Source organism: Oncorhynchus tshawytscha, linkage group LG31, assembly GCF_018296145.1.
Source record: "Oncorhynchus tshawytscha isolate Ot180627B linkage group LG31, Otsh_v2.0, whole genome shotgun sequence".
Lineage (NCBI taxonomy): Eukaryota > Metazoa > Chordata > Actinopteri > Salmoniformes > Salmonidae > Oncorhynchus > Oncorhynchus tshawytscha.
In genome coordinates, this window is record NC_056459.1 from 20,565,140 (window position 1) to 20,589,162 (window position 24,023).

At 45.0% G+C, this 24,023-nt stretch overlaps 1 protein-coding gene across 25 annotated transcripts in view; it reads right to left on the reverse strand.

Moving 5' to 3' along the window:
- Positions 1–24,023, reverse strand: part of ptk2aa (protein tyrosine kinase 2aa) — a 166,086-nt gene that overhangs the window by 6,266 nt on the left and 135,797 nt on the right. For 5 of the 25 annotated variants that reach the window (XM_024395421.2, XM_024395420.2, XM_042310495.1 and 2 more), the window contains 19 exons: positions 23,768–23,841; positions 17,517–17,615; positions 16,160–16,177; positions 14,617–14,673; positions 12,730–12,753; positions 11,470–11,567; positions 11,158–11,242; positions 10,802–10,902; positions 10,488–10,603; positions 10,231–10,331; positions 9,796–9,885; positions 9,111–9,315; positions 6,909–7,020; positions 5,938–6,024; positions 4,921–5,058; positions 4,582–4,713; positions 1,577–1,639; positions 757–802; positions 382–485 (listed from right to left, as the gene is read on the reverse strand). In XM_024395421.2, the coding sequence (XP_024251189.1) occupies positions 382–485; positions 757–802; positions 1,577–1,639; positions 4,582–4,713; positions 4,921–5,058; positions 5,938–6,024; positions 6,909–7,020; positions 9,111–9,315; positions 9,796–9,885; positions 10,231–10,331; positions 10,488–10,603; positions 10,802–10,902; positions 11,158–11,242; positions 11,470–11,567; positions 12,730–12,753; positions 14,617–14,673; positions 16,160–16,177; positions 17,517–17,615; positions 23,768–23,841 (1,750 nt within the window). The other 20 variants (XM_042310496.1, XM_042310499.1, XM_042310503.1 and 17 more) reach the window with 15 other exon arrangements.

The following is a 24,023-nucleotide window of genomic DNA, read 5'->3' on the forward strand; positions in this document are numbered from 1 at the left end:
TGGAGTAAGACATTAAGACAGTGTTGTCTTGGTGATGTGTTGCTATGATGGTGACCCTGGAATAAGACATTAAGACAGTGTTGTGTTGGTGATGTGTTGCTATGATGGTGACATTAAGACAGTGTTGTGTTGGTGATGTGTTGCTATGATGGTGACCCTGGAGTAAGACATTAATACAGTGTTGTCTTGGTGATGTGTTGCTATGATGGTGAACCTGGAATAAGACATTAAGACAGTGTTGTCTTGGTGATGTGTTGCTATGATGGTGAACCTGGAATAAGACATTAAGACAGTGTTGTCTTGGTGATGTGTTGCTATGATGGTGACCCTGGAGTAAGACATTAAGACAGTGTTGTCTTGGTGGTGTGAGTGTTGCTGTACCTTGACCCCCTCGTTGTAGCTGTCTACAGGGTTGAGGCTGGCCAGACTGCCCAGGTGGCTGGGGGCTCCAGGACGAGGAGGCTTCTTAGGAGGGGCCACATGCTCTGAGAGGAAAGAGAGAGGGAAGATAGTTAATGTTTTTGTATGTATGTGAGTGAGTGAGTATATGTGTGAGAGGGAGAGTATGTGTGAGAGGGAGAGTGAGAGAGTTTATGTGTGAGAGAGTATATGTGAGAGAGAGTGAGAGAGTATATGTGTGAGAGGGAGAGTATATGTGTGAGAGAGAAAGAGTGTGAGACAGAGGAGTGTCACTTTTAGTACACATGTTGACATTCCAGCCTGTGGAGTGACAGATTGTGCTGATGATCGTCCTACCTGGTTTCCCCAGTCCCACTGGTTGGTATATGTGTTGGTTTCCCGTCTGAGGGGAAATAGAAACACAAACAAGTGATTAGAAAGGCACATTGGCACTTTTCTGGCTGGCTGAATGTGCTTTTCCAACAGCACTCAGGATTAGGGCTTCCCATGGCCCAGTCTGTGTGTTATTGTGGGTACTCTGTGGGTAGCAGCATTACATATCTCAGACCTTCCAAGGCACACAGCCAAGTACAGCCATGTTTCACCCAGCTACATTTCTCCAGCTCCTCCCCGAAACCCTCTTCTTCTCTCGCTCTATTTGAAAAAACTCTGGTGTTTTCTTCTCCTCCTCGCATTCCAATGCTTCCTCTTCTTAGAGAAGAGTCCCAGTCAACCCAGTAGACTTCTGTAATTACTGTGTAAATGGGTTTGGTTGGTTTGTGGGGGCTCTACAGCTGACGCCTGTTTTTAAAGATTATCCAGCAGCAGAGCGAGAGTGTGGATGGCATGAGAAACGCCTGGCTGTAGCCACAGTTTAGTTCCCAACCTCCCTAGTCCCAATACACTTCAGCCTAGGGGGACTGGGATGGTTCAGATAAAGCACTGTGTCCCACAAGCCACGACATACAGTGCACTACTAAGGTCTACGCTATAAAACTCAGATAAAATCTATTTCCTATTATAATTCAAATGGAGAAATGTAATAAATACATTGGTTTATTGAAAAACAATATTTCCTGTGTGTTTGTGTGTGTGACAGTGTGTGTGACAGGGTGTGTCCTGGTCCATCCCTCTAGGGGTATGAACTCAAGCAAGAGGTGGGCCAAGGGAAACTCACCGGCCCCTGGAGACTGCAGTCCTCCCGGTCAATGCTGCCCCGCGAGTTCCTGGATTCTGGCTTCTGACGAGAACACAGAACAGAGGGTCAGAGAACTAGCTAGCTACAGCTGACCACCTTTTAGAACCACAACCTCAAAGATTTAAACAACTAGATTTATCAGTGAAACCATCGTTACAGTAGTCTTGAAATAGAATACTAGAGTTGCTGTTTCTTACAAAATAACAAGATGCAATTACTGCTGAATTCTCTTTCTTGTTTTGTTCCATGAGAGAATAGAACTCACAATTCCGTAAGAAACTGATCTGCTGTTATCTTGCTGTGCTTACACTCATTCTTCTTTGACTTCCTCAAAGATCAGTGCCTGCTACCAACGAACAAAACCAAATCAACCAATCATCCATCCAGTTACAAGCTAAACAAGATTTTTGCCACCCTGACAGACCACACAGATACCCAGAAACACAAACACTGTAGTCCAGTGACAAAACTATTTGCATAGAAGAAATCCTCAGCGTTTCAGCAGCATCTTGTCTAAACAACCTTCTAGGTAGCCAAGTACCAGTAGTAAAAAATATCCACACAGAAAGCCACCAAGATGACCACCACCCCTTCCCAGCCATGATCTGTACCGGTTTTCCAAAGCAGTACTTGAAAAGGTGCATCCTCTGAGTGCGGTGCCTGTGGAAGTGTGGCTGTGCGGAGAGCGGTGGTCCCATCGGCAGAGTGAGACAAGAAACAACCAGAGTTTTCTGTTGTTGCTGCTGGGGGAGGAAAGCTTAAACGTGCCTGACAGATTCATGCAGACTGATCCCACAGCAGACTCTTCTTGCTCTGTGGCTCACACTGACTCCTCTCTCTCTCCCTCCCCCTCTCTCTCTCCCTCCATCTCTGTCTCTCTCCCTCCCTCTTTCTCTCCCCTTCCTCCCTCTCTCTCTCCCCTTCCTCCCTCTCTCTCCCCTTCCCCCTCCCTCCTTCTCTCTCTCTCTCTCCCTCCATCTCTGTCTCTCTCCCTCTCTCCCCTTCCTTCCTCCCTCTCTCCCCTTCCTCCCTCCCCCCCCTCTTCCTCCTCCTCCCTCTCTCTCCCTCTCTCCCCCTTCCTCCCTCTCTCTCCCCTTCCTCCATCTCTTCCCCCTCTTCATACACATAGACAGTGTAGCCTTTTAACTTTCATTAAGGAAATACTAAGGAAGACTCTCAGTGCCGTTCGTTTGCCAGATCTGCCAAAAGGATCTTTATGACTGAGAAACAGCATGAACCCACCACTGTCTGAGCTTTCCACCCATCTTCCACAATATCTGGCTGGCCAGGGCTGTGGAGAAACAGATGCAGACTGCCAGATTTTCCACAGGAAAGCCTTCTGAGAGGGATCATCAAAGGGTGTGGAGGGACTGTCTCTCATCACTGTGGCTGGCTGCTCAAATACCATTACCGTTACCCTTTAAAACTATTTCAAGTCCTCTGCAATTGTCTTGTTAGATGTGACAACAACACAAACATTTCCAAGGGCCACAAATTTGATCCTTTATCAACATATGTTTTCTACGACTGGCTTTTTAAAAATGTATTTCTCAAACAATGTAGACATGGATCATATGATTGAAGAGTAAAAATATATGACATATGAAGTAAGCAGCAGGTAGGGCAGCAATGCTGTCATCTTTAACCAGCACATAGTTCCTCTAGTCAGTCTAGCTCTACACACACACACAGAGAGAGAGAGAGAGAGAGAGACAGAGAGAGAGACAGAGACAGAGAGAGGGAGAGGGAGAGGGAGAGGAGAGAGAGAGAGAGAGAGAGAAGAGAGAGAGAGACAGAGAGAGAGAGGAAGAGAGAGAGAGACAGAGAGAGGGAGAGAGAGAGGGAGAGGAAGAGAGAGAGAGAGACAGAGAGAGGGAGAGAGAGAGAGAGAGAGGGAGAGGAAGAGAGAGAGAGAGAGAGGGAGAGGAAGAGAGAGAGAGAGGGAGAGGAAGAGAGAGACAGAGAGAGGGAGAGAGAGGGGAGAGGGAGAGAGAGTGTTCTAGAATGCTGCTGGCTGATCCATGCATTTCCCTCAGGAGGTGAGTCTGTGGTCACAGGTATGTCTTCCTGCCTTATTTCACTGAATGAAAACAACAATGATCTGAATCTCCTCAGATCGTAGAAACATAAATTAACTGACTCAGAAGGGGGATGAGGGGCTGAAGGTTGAAATGGTAAAACACCAGCCAGTGTGACACTGTAATCAAATCCAGATGTTTACTCCACTAAACAGTCAAATCAAATCAAAACTTTATTTGTCACATGCGCCGAATACAACAAGTGTAGACTTTACTGTGAAATGCTTACTTACAAGCCCTTAACCAACAGTGCAGTTCAAGAAGAGGAAGTCAGTGGCAGACTGAATACAGATATGATGTTTTTGGGGCAGACTGACTGGATAACAGTTTAATGAATTGATAACTAGAGCAATGACTTTACAGTCATTTAGTCTTGACATTATATCTTAGGTAGAGAGAGTATGTATCCTGGTCACAAGGATCAAGTGATGGAAAATGGTGGTAGAATGATGTAGAGAGCATATACTTGCTATTTAGGAGTTAGTGAGGTTTAGAGGATGAAAGGTGCTGTTTCTAATGTAAAAACTCTACCAAACAAACAAAGGTGCGGTTGACAGTATATTCGCTGGTTTCTTAACATGATAGTGACAGACAGAAGATGGTACTGGTTGAAGAAGGGTCTGTTACCAGGAAGCTACCTTCCAGCTCCAACCACTGTCTGTCTCTCTCTCTCTCTCCCTCCTTCCTTCGCTCTCTCCCCCTCCTCCTCTCCCTCAGTCTCTCCCTCCCCCTCCCTCGCTCCTGCTCTCCCTCTCTCCCTTCTCTCTCTCAGGATGGTGTGTGTGTGAGAGTAGTGAGTGAATAATGGTCTGTTACCAGGAAGCACTCCTCCTGCTCTCCCTCTCTCCCTTCTCTCTCTCAGGATGGTGTGTGTGTGAGAGAAGTGAGTGAATAATGGTCTGTTACCAGGAAGCACTCCTCCTGCTCCAACCAGCGCTGGTCCTCCTCCATCTGCTGCTGCTGCATCATCAGCCTCTCCTCCATCAGGTGTGGGGGCAGCACCTGGCCCAAACCACGCAAGTCCAACACACCTCCATCCTGAGAGAGAGGAGGGAGGGGGAGAGAGAGAGAGAGAGAGAGAGACAGAGAGGATATTGCATTAGTATTTAGCCTCGTCTGTGATTGCTACAGATGTACCAAGCTCAGACAATTGCTAATGAAATTCAGAGATTACATTATACAACTGGCAGAAGCACATAGTAAATAGAGTCTACATGTATATTTATGTGGAGCTCTCTCTCTCACCTCCATGTTGGGGGACCACATGGGGACATCCCCTGGCCGGTGGTGGTTCCAGGTCTCATGGGGGTCCAGGACACCGGCCTGGGGAGGGTACCCGCCACTGGGCATGGCGGGCATGCCGTGGGGGCCAGGGTACCCAACCTGGATATGGTAGGACAGACAACAGGTGAAAAGCCCATTTTGTTTGAAGAGAGGATTGTGATGATACCAAAGCCTTGTCTGTGAGGCAAGGCTGTTCATCATATAGCATTGGGCCCCAGTTAGCCTTTCAGGGTACAGGGAAACACTTTGCTGGCAGTATAATGCAATAAATCATTATTGACCCCCAGACATAAAGACCTCTGGGACTAAAAGAATGAGCCTGAATGTGACATGTCACCATTAGCACTGGCTGATAAACATCTTAATAATAACTGACCTGATCATAAAGATAAATATATCAACTGGTACTCAAAATGCCTTTTAAGGCAATACAGAGTGGAGAAAATGAGTTGACCTTGAAGCCATAACAACAGAATTTGAGAGAGTTGATTTTTCAGCAGATGGAATCTGCCTTAAGTCAACAATGCCAGCAGTTTTAAAAAGCGCTACAGGAAATGCCTGCTGTCAGTTATGTTTTATGGGCAGCTGAAGTGCTGCAAAATAACTTAGTTTGGGAAGATATTATTGCATTCAGAAAGGGGGAAGCCGGGCACATCTCCATCAATTCACTTTTGGCTTCAAGCACCCTTTCCCCCAAAAGCATAGAGTTGAGCATTTTCTCTGTCTTTACACATCAATCCACTGGCAAGTAAGAAACAAACCACATTTACTAAACCAGTATTGCCAGTACCTGATTATCAATACAAATGGGATGGTTCAGAGACCTAATGATAATGGTATAACCATAGAAATACAATGAATAGAACAGACTTGGAAACTAGGAGTCCCCATTCTAATTCTATGGGTAATACACAGCAACTGTGGTAAAAGTGTTAGTATAGTAGTACAGTAGTCTAGAGCAGTAGTACAATACAGTACCTGGTAATGGTTGAGCTGCCCAGCGTGCTGAGGGCTGGGGTAGAATCCTTCACTAGACCGAGGGCTGGGGTAACCAGGTCTGCTAGGCTGCACGGGGGGGGGGACAGAGATCACACAGAACACATTGGACATTTAGACCTCCTGCAGTGTGTGATCCCCATCTATCAGACATGGAGCACTAGTTCTTCAAATGAGAGTAATTTAGTCTATATGTGCCTAAAGATATCTAAGGTAAACATCTCAGAAATGTCCAATTATACCCCTAATGGCAGGGGTAGGGTTAGAGAGGTCTCTTACTTTAGGGGAGGTAGGGTTAGAGAGGTCTCTTACTTTAGGGGGGGGTTAGAGAGGTTAGGGTTAGAGAGGTCTCTTACTTTAGGGGAGGTAGGGTTAGAGAGGTCTCTTACTTTAGGGGAGGGGGGTCTCTTACTTGGGGGTAGGGTTAGAGAGGTCTCTTACTTTAGGGAGGTAAGGGTTGGAGAGGTCTCTTACTTGGGGGGGTAAGGGTTAGAGAGGTCTCTTACTTTAGGGGGTTAGGGTTAGAGAGATCTCTTACTTTAGGGGGTCTCTTAAGGGGTTAGAGAGGTCTCTTAATTTAGGGGGTTAAGGGTTAGAGAGGTCTCTTACTTTAGGGGGGTTCTCTTAGGGGGTTAGGGTAGAGAGGTCTCTTACTTTAGGGGGTAAAGTTAGGGTAAGAGAGGTCTCTTACTTTAGGGGGTTAGGGTTAGAGAGGTCTCTTACTTTAGGGGGTATTAGGATTAGAGAGGGTTCTTACTTTAGTGGAGGTTAGTGTTAGGGAGATCTCTTACTTTATGGGGGTTAGGGTTGGGGGTCTTACTTCAGGGGAGGTTAGGGATAGGGAGATCTCTTACTTCAGGGGGATTAGGGTTGGGGAGGGGAGGGTTCTTACTTTAGGGGAGGTTAGGGAAGGTTCTTACTTTAGGGGGGGTAGGGTTGTGGAGTGTTCTTACTTTAGGGGGGGCCTCGTCGGAGCCCCCTGAGTCCCAGGACACAGTGACCTGACGTCTCATCTCCATCCTTAGTCTCTCCTCCTGCTGGGCCTTCTCCTCCTCTAAGATAGTACTGCAGGGAACACACACACACACACAACAGCTTAGCACACCTAACATAAATTCATAAAAAAGACTGAACATTTTAACAAAATCATCTCATTTACTGTAGCCTGAAACGCAATCATGTTCCTATCACAGACGAGCTGCATTGCAGATGTGATTTATTTTGTTTGTTAGGCAAACCCAAGTCCAGCCATCAATCTATTAATGACATCATCCAATCATCCATCATTCGACCCTACATCCAATTTACCTTACAGGAAAACGCTCATCCCCCAGAGTTTATGCTTCCGAGAGCCCATCTTATCACACCAGAACAGATGAACCACCAGCTCCCTGGTCACATCCCCAGCCTGCAGTGGAGGTGTGTGAGAGTCTAGCAGCAGCCTGGTAAGTCCTGCACTGTTTTACTAAACTCACTTTATCAGAGACAGCTAGCTCCAGCTCACCCCATCCACCTCCCTTAACTTCCCCCTCCTTCCTCTCTCTGCCCTGGGCAGCCTGTTTTGGTTGGCACTCAGCCAGCCAGCCAGCCAGCCTTCACTGGATTGGATTAACTGGGAAGAATGATGCTGCGGAACTAAATATCAGGGTTGTATTCATTAGGGAACAACGTAGCAAAACGTTTCGCAACGTAACAAAAACAGTGTTTCTTATTGGACCAGTTCAGGTAGTCTGTCCCTGTTTCACTCAGTTGTCTTCCGTTTGGTAAATAATGAATGCGACCCAGGGTTTGGCTAGAGGAGAGGAGATTGTAAGGAAGCGCTGTCCTTAAGACACACTATGAATGCCTTCACAGTGGTAGTAAAACATGGTGTACCTTACTCTTTGGACCTTAATTGGTCAAAGACAGCAATAGACAAAGTGGATATCCCAGGAGCCTTGACGGGTGCTCACTGGAATCTCTGTTGCCCTGTGTTTCCTTTCTCTCCCGGTGCATTCTGGATCTAAGGTTGTGTTACTATGGGTTAGACGAGAGATAATGGGCTGTTCACACTCTGTACCCAAGAGCTCAAAATGGAACACGAAGAGTCTCGCTCATGATGGCACACACAGACGTACGTACACAGCAGACAAGCACGCACCCACACGTGTCAGACATATCTTCGTACAGTTAAATGGATCCAGTGACAGGGTAACTATCACCCAAACACAGCAAAGACTTTGGATACAGGTAGCCTAGCGGTTTAAGAGCGTTGGGCCAGTAACTGAAAGGCTTCTGGTATCGAATCCCCGAGCCAGCAAGGTGGAAAAATCTGCCGTTCTGCCTTTGAGCAAAGGCACTTTAACCCCAACAACTGCTCCCCGGGCGCTGTGGATAAAGACAGCCCCTTGCACCTCTCTGATCCAGAGGGGTTGGGTTAAATGTGGAAGACACATTTCGGTTGAATGCATTCTGTTGTGCTACTGACTAGGTATCTCCTATCTCTACAGACAACCAACCACATACCTACTATACACAGTACTCTCCGAAAACATACCCACTGCTCAACATAGGGCTATGGGGACTGTGGGGACTATGGGTCCAATGGGAACTATTATCTAGTAGGGACACGAGTCACAGTTCAGTGAGTCTAAAGTTAACAGGAGAGTGGCTCACATCCATAGGGCTTTATCGACGGACGGACAGACAGACACATTTTATATACTAAGGTGAATGGTTTAAAGTAGTGTGCTATATAGGGAATAGGGTGCCATCAGGGACGCAGCCGAGGACTACCCACAGTCATTTACCCACACACACCCTCGTCTGTGGTCTTGCTTCAGTTAAACTAAAATAAATACTACATACATCCCACTTTATCCAGCTGCCATGGATTTGACTGACATGATAGACCATTGAAGTGCATTGAGTGCTGATAATTGCTAGTCTCTATTGGGAATATGGCATCAACCTGTTGCATCTTATGTGGCTACAACTTAAGTAGCGGAGACCACACTGTTTCCAAACTTTACTGAAGTGGCCTATACTTTAATACATGAAACAGTGACCTCTTGAGTAGCAATGTTGAATATCATTGTTCCAGAGTTATAAAGGAGGGAAAACATGTGTAAAAGAACACTGGCATGACCTGAACTTCTCCCCTCAGGGGTACTGACCTGAGCTGGGTTTTGAGCTCTGTGAAGCGGGGTCTCTTGCTGGGGTCGTAGGCCCAGCACTTGGTCATCAGGCTGTACAGGGTGGGGGGACAGTTGTGGGGCATGGCCAGACGCTCTCCGTTCTCTATCCGCCCGATGACATCATTGTTCTTTACCCCCTGGAAGGGCTTGATACCGTACATGAGGATCTCCCACATACACACACCTGGAGGGGAGGTGCTCTAGATATAACGCCACAGACAGACACAAACACGCATGGAAGCACACACACACAGACGCGCGTACACACACACAGACGCGCGTACACACACACAGACGAGCGTACACACACACAGACGCGTGTACACACACACAGACGCGCGTACACACACACAGACGAGCGTACACACACACAGACGAGCGTACACACACACAGACGCGTGTACACACACACAGACGCGCGTACACACACACAGACGCGCGTACACACACACAGACGCGCGTACACACACACAGACGCGCGTACACACACACAGACGCGCGTACACACACACAGACGCGCGTACACACACACAGACGCGCGTACACACACACAGACGCGCGTACACACACACGCGTGTACACACACACGCGCGTACACACACACGCATGCGTACACACGCGTATTGATCGCTAGATAAGCATTATTTGTAGCTGCTAAACTCACCAAACATCCACACGTCGCTGGCTGAGGTAAAGCGTCTGAAGTTGATGGACTCTGGAGCCATCCATTTGATTGGCAGTTTCCCTTTGGAAGCTGAAAACCCAGTTAGCAATAGACTGTCAACATTTTAGTAGGGTGAAGTTTCCCCTAGATGCTGATCAGTTTTGTATTTCCCACACTAATGGTTAAAGTTAGGATTGGTGGAAGGGAAGCTAATCCTAGATTTATACTAAGGGGGGAAACTTTTCTCTGGAGTTCAACATTTTGATAGCCTGCAATAGCTTTCACAACCAGCAGATGGTGGTAAAACATCAGCCTGGAAGCCGGTATGTTTGTACCATAGACATGGCATCATTGTATCTGTCCCATTATGGCGCTGCCCATGCTAAAACAGGCTTTTGGGCACTAGCGTCCTCTATCTCTCTCTGTGGTTTGTACCTTTGTAGTAGGAGGAGTCTTCCATGTAGCGTGAGAGCCCAAAGTCTCCCAGCATCACACAGTCTGTGGAAGACACTAGCACGTTCCTGGCAGCAATGTCCCTGAGGAGATAGACACATACACCATGAGTAGGAATCCTGGAAAACATGGGGATTTTGACAGCGTGGCACCAAAAAATATATTAGAAAGTGTCAAAAACATAATATTATATTGCCTCTGTAAAGCTAAATAGCTGTTAAAGTGGGTGGTGGTCTTACCTATGGACAAAGCGTTTGCTCTCCAGGTAGGCCAAAGCTGTGCTGAGCTGGTGGGAGAACAGGATCAACGTTGATAGGTCCAGGTTGTACTTCCTTACTTGTAAAAATGACCTCAACTGGAAGAGATTAAAACATCGATAAGATACAAGATATCCTCTTTGTTTTGACAGAGATAGAGGGATGACAGCAGGAATGATAGAGAAACTTTGGCCCTGTTCCCAAATGTGTTCTGTGTTCATTTATTACAAGAATGACAAGAAGTCCAACAACAACTACTGTAAGTACTGATCCAAATATACTCTTGGTCACCTCACCTCTCCCATCGTGCACAGCTCCATGATGATCCACACAGGGTTTTCTGTGATCACACCAATCAGCTTCACTATGTGGGGGTGGTCGAACTGACGCATGGTCACTGAGGAACACATACATCACAAAAGGGTGTGAGGATTTCACAGAACAGTTTAGATCAAGTGGAAAGAGAAAACGCTCCCTGGGATAGGTCTAACACACTCCCTCAACAGTCTGTGAACCATGTAAACCCAGCGAGCAAAGGAACCTGAGAGTACAATCAGGCAGCATGTGTGTGTGTGTACATGGCAATCAGCAGCAGCTGCAGTCTTCATCAGGCCCATGACAGCGACACAGCACTACATCTCAGCATACTCACGTGCTTCCTGAAGGAACTTCTCGCGCACGCTGTCCGACGTGCAGTTCTTGCATGTTTTAATGGCCACATTTAGAGTGGGATTCTCCTGGAAGAGAAATTAGAGAAAATATTGGATTTGTTTGTGTGCATTACTGGTAGTGGATAATATCATGACAATTCAGACCATAAATAAGAGGCCAGATGTGTTTAGCTAGACAGTAACAGGGGTGGAATTGAAAGGAACACATGAGGACTGAGGGTGAGAGGGGAGCTGCTAAGGCTGCATTTAGCCAGACAGTTGCAGTGCTATTTATTTGTTACAGTACTATTTACCGGGCTGTTGTAGACTCCCTGGTGGACGTCTCCAAACTGTCCCTCACCGATGCAGCGTCCCAGCTCTATCCTGTCTCTCTGGATCTCATAGTCCCTGGCTGGGGAGGGAGAGATAACTCCTGTTAGTTACACTGACTCTCATAGTCCCTGGCTGGGGAGGGAGAGATAACTCCTGCTAGTTACACTGACTCTCATAGTCCCTGGCTGGGGAGGGAGAGATAACTCCTGCTAGTTACACTGACTCTCATAGTCCCTGGCTGGGGAGGGAGAGATAACTCCTGCTAGTTACACTGACTCTCATAGTCCCTGGTTGGGGAGGGAGAGATAACTCCTGTTAGTTACACTGACTTTTACAGGGTGAATGACTCACCACTATGCTGATCTGTATGTGTGTGTTGATGAGGCCTTTTTTGGTTGTTAATAATAACAGCAAGATGCCTTGGCTGTGTTTTCACTGCAGTAGATGGTAATACTGTATGAAATACTGTATTTATCTGTATAAGGCAATTCACACCCACCACCAGGCAAGGACATGCACACTACAACAGAAAATGATCAGGCTGTGGTGATGTCAACAGACATAGTACTTGATATATTTGGTTCCTCCCTGTGGATTTCAAATTACAACAGGCTACCACTTTGGTTTGATTGACTGTATCTATTTGAGTCCTTTACCAGACGCTCTTATCCAATTAAGATGATTGCACAATCTCTTCAGACAGACACCTAACAAACAAAACTAAATTATAAATGGAATTTCACATCAAAACGTTCAAGCAATGGTGAAATTAAAGAAAAACCAAGGAAGAAACACGTCAACATGAAAAATAAATAAATAAGCCAATTGAACAATCACTATTGAAGACGCATTTGAACTCTGGTACTGAATGGATGAGATTGCTTCATCTCACAGCTAGCGGGATATTTTACTTGGTTTCAGCAAACAGTATTAAAGTGATATTTCACTTCAAAATCAACATTTTTCAGGGGTTTGAATGGAGTGAAAAAGACCAGAACCCTCTAAGCTGATGAAATGTAACAATTCCGATCCATTTGGGATGGAGGCCTATGGCTGAATCTGATAAGTCTGTCAAACTTTCATTTTAGAGGGAAATGATTTGATTTTAAGATGACCAGTAGGTTACTAAACCTATGAAATACCTCCAGTAGATGAGTTGAATGAGCCGTTCTAGTACAGTACACAAGCACAATTACAGACAGAAAACAGAGAGACAAACAGAAAGAGAGAGGCAGCGTTACCTTCATCTACTCCATAGCTCACTGCTGGGTGGTTAGGATAAAGAGAGGTGGCTTTTAGAAACCATTTGCAACAGAACACGACAAACACAAGTTAGAAAGTAAGACCGAGGGGAATAGATGTTATGTGGTTTATGTGGTTTTAAAAGAACCAACTTGTGAGTGCACAGAGCTGGGTGTCAATGGGGAAAAACAGGTTATCCTGTAGAACAAGAATATGTGCTAGAAAGCCACACGTTTCACATTAGAACTTGATCATCTAGAAATGGATAAACGTGTTATCTTAGGCTGCCTCTCAGATGGCACCCTATTCTAATTCCTATGGGCCCTGGTCAGAAGTAGCGCACTAAACTGGGAATAGGGTGCCATTTGGTACTCAGAGCTATGTATTGGGTATTAGCCCGGTGGGACTCAGTGGGACTCAAATCCCCATGTGGTATGAAGAAATCTGCAGATGCTGGATGGACCACTTGTTTGAATGGAGAGAGCTCTGTTCTCGAGTGTTAGCATGCGATGGGACTCCTCCGTCTCCATATACAGAGCTCCTTGTTACAGAATAACTTTTTGTTTCACAACCAGACTGTCTTGTTAGTCAGCTGGCCCAGACCACTCCACAACCTGGTGAATTAGCTGCACTCTATTTCTCTGTCCCAAATGACACCCTATTCCCAATATAGTGCACTACGTTTGACCAGAGTCAAACGTAGTGCACTATGTAGGGAATAGGGTGCCATTTGTGACACAACCTACACCACTGCAGGGGCTATTGTGTTCCAGACTCATATGATCCCACGAGACCTGGCATCATGGCCACCAAAGAAAGACCTGGGGTTACTGGAGACATATAATTACAATAACTAGAACGGAAATTAAAATTAAAGTCAAGGATGGCGGCTATGGGTGTACCATGGTCTAAGGTGCTTTGTCCATTCTAGTGATTATAACTCTATGACTAACTCATTCTTTCACTCCAGTACACTCAAAGGGCACTTGTCTCTTTCAGTCCTGATGACTACTCACTGACATGACTATTCCATATAATGAACATTTGTGACAAGTAAAAGGATTTCACTGATGATGTACTACTAAGCATTCCATAGATATTTTCAGTGAATCAGTGAATCATAATGGAACAGAATGTGTGTCTGATTTGGACAGCATCATGACAGCAGGAATATAAATGAATGGAAGTGCTGGGAAATGAAAGATCATCAATAAGAATACATGACTATCCAGTTACAGTACGTGTATAGACTTACAATGTCACCATGACAACCAAACATTGAGTGTACAGACAATCTAGTACCGTTTCGATAAAGGACACACACAGGCAGCGTGTGTGGGGTATTTGGGAAGTAGAAACTAACATCTCCACTAGCCACATTAACAAACACACAGAGCCTGAGAAAACAGATCACCATACAGCACCCGGGCCACAGTCAAAGGAATTTAGATAAGAGAAGGACGAAGAGAAAGAACATGAGGGAGAGACAAAGAGAGAGAGAAATCAAAAGAGAGACCAAGAGAGAAAGAACAAGAGAGATAAAGAATGAGAGCTAGAAAGAGAGACAGAGAACGAGAGAAACAAAGAGAGAAAGAACGAGAGCGATAGAGACAAAAGAGAAAAAGAAAGACAGATAGAAAGAGAGACAAGGAGAGAAAGAACAAGAGAGAGAGAGAGACAGAAAGAGAGACAAGGAGAGAAAGAACAAGAGAGAGAGAGAGACAGAAAGAGAGACAAGGAGAGAAAGAATGAGAGAGAGAGAGAGAAAGAAAGAAAGAATGAGAGAGAGAAAAATCTAGAAAGAGGAGATCAGGAGACATATTAGCAGGACACACATTAAGATCAACATAGTGTATTACTACTAGGGAGCATAGAGCTGCACTTACTTGAGGGCATGGTGTAGGTATCGTCTTCGTCTATAATCTCAGCATAGTCATCCGTCTCTGCAGAAACACAACAGCCTCGTGGTCAGTCTACTGGTCAAGTCCAGTCACACACTGTCCGAGACGGATACACACAGATGCAGCTAGCTAGATACGTACCCTTCCACACAAGTAACTAGAGCCAGCTGAAAATAAACATGCGAGTCAGACAGCAAGTCTCTCTCTCTCTCTCTCTCTCTCTCTCTCTCTCTCTCTCTCTCTCTCTCTCTCTCTCTCTCTCTCTCTCTCTCTCTCTCTCTCTCTCTCTCTCTCTCTCTCTCTCTCTCTCTCTCTCTCTCTCTCTCTCTCTCTCTCTCTCTCTCTCTCTCTCTCTCTCTCTCTCTCTCTCTCTCTCTCTCTCTCTCTCTCTCTCTCTCTCTCTCTCTCTCTCACACACACACACACACACACACACACACACACACACACACACACACACACACACACACACACACACACACACACAGAGAGAGAGAGAGAGAAACACAAGCATGTCCGTTATCAACTCGCACAGTTTCAGCCATATCTGTCTGTCTGATCAGAGCTTAGCAGTACAGATGGGCTTCTTGGTAAGGGAGAAAGAGGAGGGTGAGAAAAAGAAAGAGAGAAGCCGTTCCCAGTCCCCTAGATAAACAGATTTAGGTGTTTACAGTATGTGAACGGCCGCTTGATGTCCAGTCTTGACTTGATCTAAAATGGTAATACGCTAGTTGTGCCGTCTTGGCTGCTGTTCCACTTAGGGAAAAACGACCAGCAGACTCTGTGTAGTATGTAGCTAGCCATCAGACGGCCCATTTTAGACAGGAATGCCGCGGTGCCATGGAGCTCGCCAAACTCAGCTCTCTTTATGAGGCTGAGCTGGGAGAGGGCCGGGAGCTGGGCCCTTAAAGATCCAGGCAGACAGCAGGGAATGTATTCAGAAAGCCACTCAGAGTAGGAGCCCCCCCCCCATCTAATCTTATTTATTCATTATAATAAAAAAGGCAGAACTGATCTTACTCTGAGACTCTCTGTGGATACAGTTCCAGAGCGTGGGACAGACCAGACCTGGGGTCAAATAGTATTTGTTTTATTTAAAATACTTTAAACTGTGCTTGATTGAGCTTGCCTGGCACCTTGGGACCAACAGAATAGTCCTAAAAGTGCAAACTCTGTCAATTTGGCACTCCAGACAAGCTCAATCAAACTAAATCGATTTGAATCACAGGGAAGCACTGCAGCTAAGACAGTTTTCAGCACATTTTCTGGAAACGTTAACTGTTACATTGTTTCCCTAACTCCAATCAGGTCTATTGCATGATAAGTGCATTACTAATGACAAACCTCTACAAGCAGACAGTTAAAAAACAGATTCATTTAATTTGATTCATGATTCATTTGATTGATATGATTCATGAGTGATACACACACAACACAACCCACAACCCCCTGAATCCCCCATGACCCCAGTGAGTTAGTAGCAGGTGACAGGAAGGAATGGAGGGAAATATTAAAAAGCAAACTTTACCATCCCCACTACAATCCTCTGCAGGTCCAAGGAGAGCATGCCAAACAGAGAGAGAGAGGGAGGAAGGGAGAGAGGGAGGAAGGGAGAGGGAGAGAAAGAGAGCGAGAGGTTACACACCATAGAAAGATATGAAAAGTATAATTCATTCAAAATGAGTTTAATAATTGTTACCGTGACTCACACTCCCTCAAAACAAGCAGGGACCGGGAATTTCACAAGTGTATCCAATCCATTGGGAAAGTATTTTATTTTCTAAGCTTCTACTTTAAATTGAATTAGTCTGTCGTTGGAATGTGTGGAACCTGATTCAGTTTGGTTGAGGGGACAGCCAGAGTAGTGAACTTCAGCCAGCATTGTTCAGAAGGGGGTCAGTGGAGTTCATTGGCTATTCTTAGCATGGGCCACTGTGACGGATAGGAACGTGAGCTAATAGGAAGCTGTTAAACAGCTGAGACAGAAGCGTGGACCAATACGAAGCTGTTAAACAGGTGACAGCGGGCAGGACAGAAGTCACGTGTCCAGAAGTTAGTATTGGTTAACTTTGTTAGTTAGATACTTTTTTTGGACACATTATCCTTGTTCAACATTATCCTTGTTCAACATTATCCTTGTTCAAGGGCATAAACTCAGTTTGGCAAAATCGACCGAAAATGATAGGGACATATAAATCACTGGTGTCATTTTAGCAATATAAACACATGGTTATTAAATTAGATGTACAGCTATTAAAGGGTGTCTTTAAGAGTCTGGTGGTCTGATGCTTACAGCATCTTGAACCTGGCTGCGGATCAAACAGATTGCTGCGCCATCAGGCTCTATATACATCCCAAATGGCACCCTATTCCCTATATAGTGCACTACTTTTAACCAAGACCCATTGGGCTCAGGTCAAAAGTAGTGCACCATATAGGGAATGGGGTGCCATTTGGGATGCAACCTCTATTGATTTGCGGGCCATGGCTCGACTACAATCAGCAGACGACACGCTTCCTGGAAAATAAAATGGGGACTCACTGTCTTGGAAAACTGGATCAGTTTCAATGTTTTTTATTTTCAGACACGTCAGGGATAGGGTATGTACGTCATCTCATTTACTAGACAAGTTCCTTCTTAACACAGTTTCTCAAACTTTTCCCCGCCAGGCTAGTTCTGTTTGGCCATTGTAGGTTTTGCTTTGTCAGTCATTTCAGAGAGATTTTAGTTGTTCAGCTAAAAGTTTCATCCCCTCATTTCCCCTAAATTCCCTACACACATGTTGTGTGAGTGTAGGGGATTTGGGGACAGTGGGGCACACAGGGTTAGTCAGAGAAAAACAGAAAGCAGAGTCAGTCGAGTAAGCCAATCAGAGCAGTGGTACCCTTTGGCGGAGAGTCATGGGCACAGAAGACGAAAGGAAGGAGAAAGCGCCTGGCTTTAGCAGGTTTAGGAGGCGTCGGGGTCACAGAGTTCACAGAATCTTCAGCAAATCAGAGAGAAGGATGACAGAGCAGGAGAGATGGTGAGAAAAAGAGACTAATAGTTTTTCTGACAGAAACAGCTCCGGGGTAAAGTTTCTCCTAGGTACAGATCTAGAATCAGCTTCCCCTCCCTCAATCCTAACTTTTACCATTAGTGGGGAAAATGCAAAACTGACCCAAGATTAGCCTCTAGGGGAAACTTCAACCAACACCACAGAACACACATTGAGCAGCAGACAGCATTTGTGTATATGTTAAGGAGTGATAAATGTTGGTGTGATGGTGTCCGAAGCTTTCCCCATATAACAGACAAAATGCTACATATCCATTTACACCTCAGAAATCATTACCACTCTGTCATGGCACGTCTGTTATGAAACGACATGAAATACGTCAATAATAATATGAATACATCTCTTCTTTCCTATACCAACAGGGAAGTCAAAGCCGACAGGGGAACTATAGCCTTACTCAAATTATGGCAATTCTGCATTTCAATCAACAGCATAGTAATAAGTCCTTCACTATTCTATGCCTGATATGTCGGCCAGGGCTAAGGAATTGATTCGCACTTCTACAAAAGGTCTTGTGTACAACTGTACGTTGACACATATGGAATGAATTCAGTTAAATATATTGGATTTGTGTGAGCAGCAAGATGCTGCTGTCCCTACGGGAATTTCTCTCTGACCTCTTTCTGAGAAATGGCATTGATGGATGGTATCAGGGAGAACTGGTGTAAACACGGAACTCGGACCGTCAAAATAAAAACGATCAAAAAGGAAAAACCTATCAAGTGCAGAGCTGTGGTGTCATTGTAACACTTCTCGGCATAAGTCTCATATACAACTCCCCACCGCACACCGGGGTTCGATCCCCACCTTGCTCACGGTTTCTTCCACTTGCCTGTCTCCCCCTCTCATCTTCCTAACTGTCTGAATAAATTGCTAAAACATATTCACAAAAAATAACTAAAACAGTTTCAAATAGACTGAAACTAGCAGCATTACTATTATTTACTGATAGTAGTAGAGAGTAGACTTCTCCCATGGTTTGTTTCAAGAACTTTATTTAAACAAGTGTTTTAAATAGGCCTACTATGAGACTATGCCCAAAAATCATCAAACCATATAGTTTGAAACACACCAGTAAACTCTAAACCAAATATGTGAAAATATACTATCAGTGAATACAACACCTCTCAACCTTCATATTACTGTGTAGCTACAATCAAATAATAGTTGCCTATGACTGACTCCCATACATATATGATTCACCTTCTCCTTGAGAGCTGAGGAATCCTTAGATACCCTGTGACACTAACACCCTATGACATTTATTGAAACCTTATGAGACTCAATGACACCCTATAACACCCTATGGCAGTTAATGACAATATATGACACTAATGACACCCTATGACACTTTAAAGACACCCTATGACACCCTATGGCAGTTAATGACACTCTATGACACTTTAATGACACCCTATGACACCCTATGATACTTAATGATGCCCTATGACACTTTAATGACACCCTAGGGCACTTTAATGACACCCTATTGCACCAATGACACCCTATGACACTTTAATGACACCCTATGATACTTAATGACACCCTATGACACTTTAATGACACCCTAGGACACTTAAATGACATTTAATGACACCCTATGACACTTTCATGACACCCTAATGACACCCTATGACACTTTAATGACATCCTATGTCACTTTAATGACACCCGAGGACACTTAAATGACATTTAATGACACCCTATGACATTTAATGAAACCCTATGACATTTAATGACACCCTATGACATTTAATGAAACCCTATGACATTTAATGACACCCTATAACATTTAATGAAACCCTATGACATTTAATGACACCCTATGACACTTTCATGACACCCTAATGACACCCTATGACACTTTAATGACATCCTATGTCACTTTAATGACACCCGAGGACACTTAAATGACATTTAATGACACCCTATGACATTTAATGAAACCCTATGACACTTTCATGACACCCTAATGACACCCTATGACACTTTAATGACACCCTATGACATTTAATGAAACCCTATGACATTTAATGACACCCTATAACATTTAATGAAACCCTATGACATTTAATGACACCCTATGACACTTTCATGACACCCTAATGACACCCTATGACACTTTAATGACATCCTATGTCACTTTAATGACACCCGAGGACACTTAAATGACATTTAATGACACCCTATGACACTTTCATGACACCCTAATGACACCCTATGACACTTTAATGACATCCTATGTCACTTTAATGACACCCGAGGACACTTAAATGACATTTAATGACACCCTATGACATTTAATGAAACCCTATGACATTTAATGACACCCTATGACATTTAATGAAACCCTATGACATTTAATGACACCCTATAACATTTAATGAAACCCTATGACATTTAATGACACCCTATGACATTTAATGAAACCCTATGACATTTAATGACACCCTATGACATGTAATGAAACCCTATGACATTTAAGGACACCCTATGTCACCCTCTGAACCTCCCAACCTCAGTGCCAGGCTCTCCTCTCTCAGCAGCATAGTAAACAAGCATCTCTTTGATACCATAATGTCTGACTCTCTAAACCCCTAACCTCTGGTCAGTTAACAGGGCTCTGGCCAACCCCTTCAATCAGGCCTTAATCTGTCTGTCACTGGAGCCCCCAGGCTATTAACATTCAGCAGTTCCATCACAGTCCTCTGACATTTAGGAGATAAAGAAGAGAAAGAGAGATAGAGATAGACTGGGGACGAGAGACAGGCAGAGGGATGGACGCAGAGGGAGAGAGGGGGAGAGAGAAATAAGGAGGAAGATAAATAGATATAGACTGGGGAAAAGAGAGAAGTAGAGGGATGGAGGGAAAGAGAGGGGGGAGAGAGAAATAAGGAGGAAGATAAATAGAGATAGACTGGGGAAAAGAGAGAAGCAGAGGGATGGAGGGAAAGAGAGGGGGAGAGAGATAAGGAGGAAGATAAATAGATATAGACTGGGGAAAAGAGAGAAGCAGAGGGATGGAGGGAAAGAGAGGGGGAGAGAGATAAGGAGGAAGATAAATAGAGATAGACTGGGGAAAAGAGAGAAGCAGAGGGATGGAGGGAAAGAGAGGGGGAGAGATAAGGAGGAAGATAAATAGATATAGACTGGGGAAAAGAGAGAAGCAGAGGGATGGAGGGAAAGAGAGGGGGAGAGAGAGATAAGGAGGAAGATAAATAGAGATAGACTGGGGGAGAGGCAGAGGGATGGAGGGAAAGAGAGGGGGAGAGAGATAAGGAGGAAGATAAATAGATATAGACTGGGGAAAAGAGAGAAGCAGAGGGATGGAGGGAAAGAGAGGGGGAGAGAGAGATAAGGAGGAAGATAAATAGAGATAGACTGGGGAAAAGAGAGAAGCAGAGGGATGGAGGGAAAGAGAGGGGGAGAGATAGACTGGGGAAAAGAGAGAAGCAGAGGGATGGAGGGAAAGAGAGGGGGAGAGAGAAATAAGGAGGAAGATAAATAGAAATAGACTGGGGAAAAGAGAGAAGTAGAGGGATGGAGGGAAAGAGAGGGGGAGAGAGAGATAAGGAGGAAGATAAATAGAGATAGACTGGGGAAAAGAGAGAAGCAGAGGGATGGAGGGAAAGAGAGGGGGAGAGAGAAATAAGGAGGAAGATAAATAGATATAGACTGGGGAAAAGAGAGAAGCAGAGGGATGGAGGGAAAGAGAGGGGGAGAGAGATAAGGAGGAAGATAAATAGAGATAGACTGGGGAAAAGAGAGAAGCAGAGGGATGGAGGGAAAGAGAGGGGGAGAGAGAGATAAGGAGGAAGATAAATAGAGATAGACTGGGGAAAAGAGAGAAGCAGAGGGATGGAGGGAAAGAGAGGGGGAGAGAGAAATAAGGAGGAAGATAAATAGAGATAGACTGGGGAAAAGAGAGAAGCAGAGGGATGGAGGGAAAGAGAGGGGGAGAGAGATAAGGAGGAAGATAAATAGAGATAGACTGGGGAAAAGAGAGAAGTAGAGGGATGGAGGGAAAGAGAGGGGGAGAGAGAGATAAGGAGGAAGATAAATAGATATAGACTGGGGAAAAGAGAGAAGTAGAGGGATGGAGGGAAAGAGATGGGGGAGAGAGATAAGGAGGAAGATAAATAGATATAGACTGGGGAAAAGAGAGAAGCAGAGGGATGGAGGGAAAGAGAGGGGGAGAGAGAGATAAGGAGGAAGATAAATAGAAATAGACTGGGGAGAGGCAGAGGGATGGAGGGAAAGAGAGGGGGAGAGAGATAAGGAGGAAGATAAATAGATATAGACTGGGGAAAAGAGAGAAGCAGAGGGATGGAGGGAAAGAGAGGGGGAGAGAGAGATAAGGAGGAAGATAAATAGAAATAGACTGGGGGAGAGGCAGAGGGATGGAGGGAAAGAGAGGGGGAGAGAGATAAGGAGGAAGATAAATAGATATAGACTGGGGAAAAGAGAGAAGCAGAGGGATGGAGGGAAAGAGAGGGGGAGAGAGATAAGGAGGAAGATAAATAGAAATAGACTGGGGAAAAGAGAGAAGCAGAGGGATGGAGGGAAAGAGAGGGGGAGAGAGAGATAAGGAGGAAGATAAATAGAAATAGACTGGGGAGAGGCAGAGGGATGGAGGGAAAGAGAGGGGGAGAGAGATAAGGAGGAAGATAAATAGATATAGACTGGGGAAAAGAGAGAAGCAGAGGGATGGAGGGAAAGAGAGGGGGAGAGAGATAAGGAGGAAGATAAATAGATATAGACTGGGGAAAAGAGAGAAGTAGAGGGATGGAGGGAAAGAGAGGGGGAGAGAGAGATAAGGAGGAAGATAAATAGAAATAGACTGGGGGAGAGGCAGAGGGATGGAGGGAAAGAGAGGGGGAGAGAGATAAGGAGGAAGATAAATAGATATAGACTGGGGAAAAGAGAGAAGTAGAGGGATGGAGGGAAAGAGAGGGGGAGAGAGAGATAAGGAGGAAGATAAATAGAAATAGACTGGGGAGAGGCAGAGGGATGGAGGGAAAGAGAGGGGGAGAGAGATAAGGAGGAAGATAAATAGATATAGACTGGGGAAAAGAGAGAAGCAGAGGGATGGAGGGAAAGAGAGGGGGAGAGAGAAGGAGGAAGATAAATAGAAATAGACTGGGGAAAAGAGAGAAGCAGAGGGATGGAGGGAAAGAGAGGGGGGAGAGATAGACTGGGAAAGAGGGAGAAGGGGGGAGAGAAAGAAATAGAATGGGGAAGAGAGAGATAGAGGCACCTGCTGCCCCTGTTAACCTCCTCAACCCGCCAATCCCCTCCCGTCCTACCCATCTCCTTAGCACTGACTCCCCCTGCCACTTGCTAATCCACAGGCATGTTAAGGCTGTATGCATCCCAAAAGGCACCATATTCCCTACATAGTGTACTACTACTACTACATAGTGTACTACTACTACATAGTGTACTACTACTACATAGTGTACTACTATGTAGGGAATATGGTGCCATTTGGGACACAGATTAAATCTGACCTGGCCCTGGACTGGACTGTTTGTCTCAGCAGATGACATTTATTATCCACCATGGTGTTACAGCCCTTCAGCCCCGAATTACTCAGCTTCACCATTACTTATCATGCTGAATTGATTTCCTGTTACCACCACACACACGCCCGGCATCTGTTCTTGCTCTTACAAGAATAATCGGTGGAGAAAGCTTAACATGTCCTGTGATTGCACTAACCATCTATATCTTAGGATCAACAACAAAGACTAGAGCTGACAGACTAGGCCTAAATCAAATCAATTCTGCCCGCTTTTCATAAATGGCTAAAGTATAATAGCCTGTTTATCCACCATTGAGCATCATTAAACCCCAATACCCACACACATCCAAGTAAGGTTTCATGTGATGGGTTCTGTATTAGATATCTAATATGTAATAATATCCAGTGGCTTTACAGATCAATGGACAGGAAGCATCTGGAATTATCTTGACTGGGATTATATTATAAAAAAGCATGGTCATATTTTCTTCCATCAATAGCCCTGCTATATCCAGTAAAAGTCTGCGATGTTGAGGAGGCACAGATCTCTTACCTGAGACAGAGATGGCACGCACCCCGGCGCTCCGGACCACCCCCTCTACTATCCTCTTCTCATTGTTGGGCACCCTGAAGGGTAAAGGTTGGAGACAGAGAGGATCAACATGAGAAATTCCCTAACCTAAAACCAGCAAGTAAATCAACAGCATCCACAGCAACTCCAGGAGGATCCAGCATATTCCTGAAAATAATCTCTGGGGCCATGTGGAAAACATCCACACTATGCTGAGTATCATTCTCCTCCACTGAGC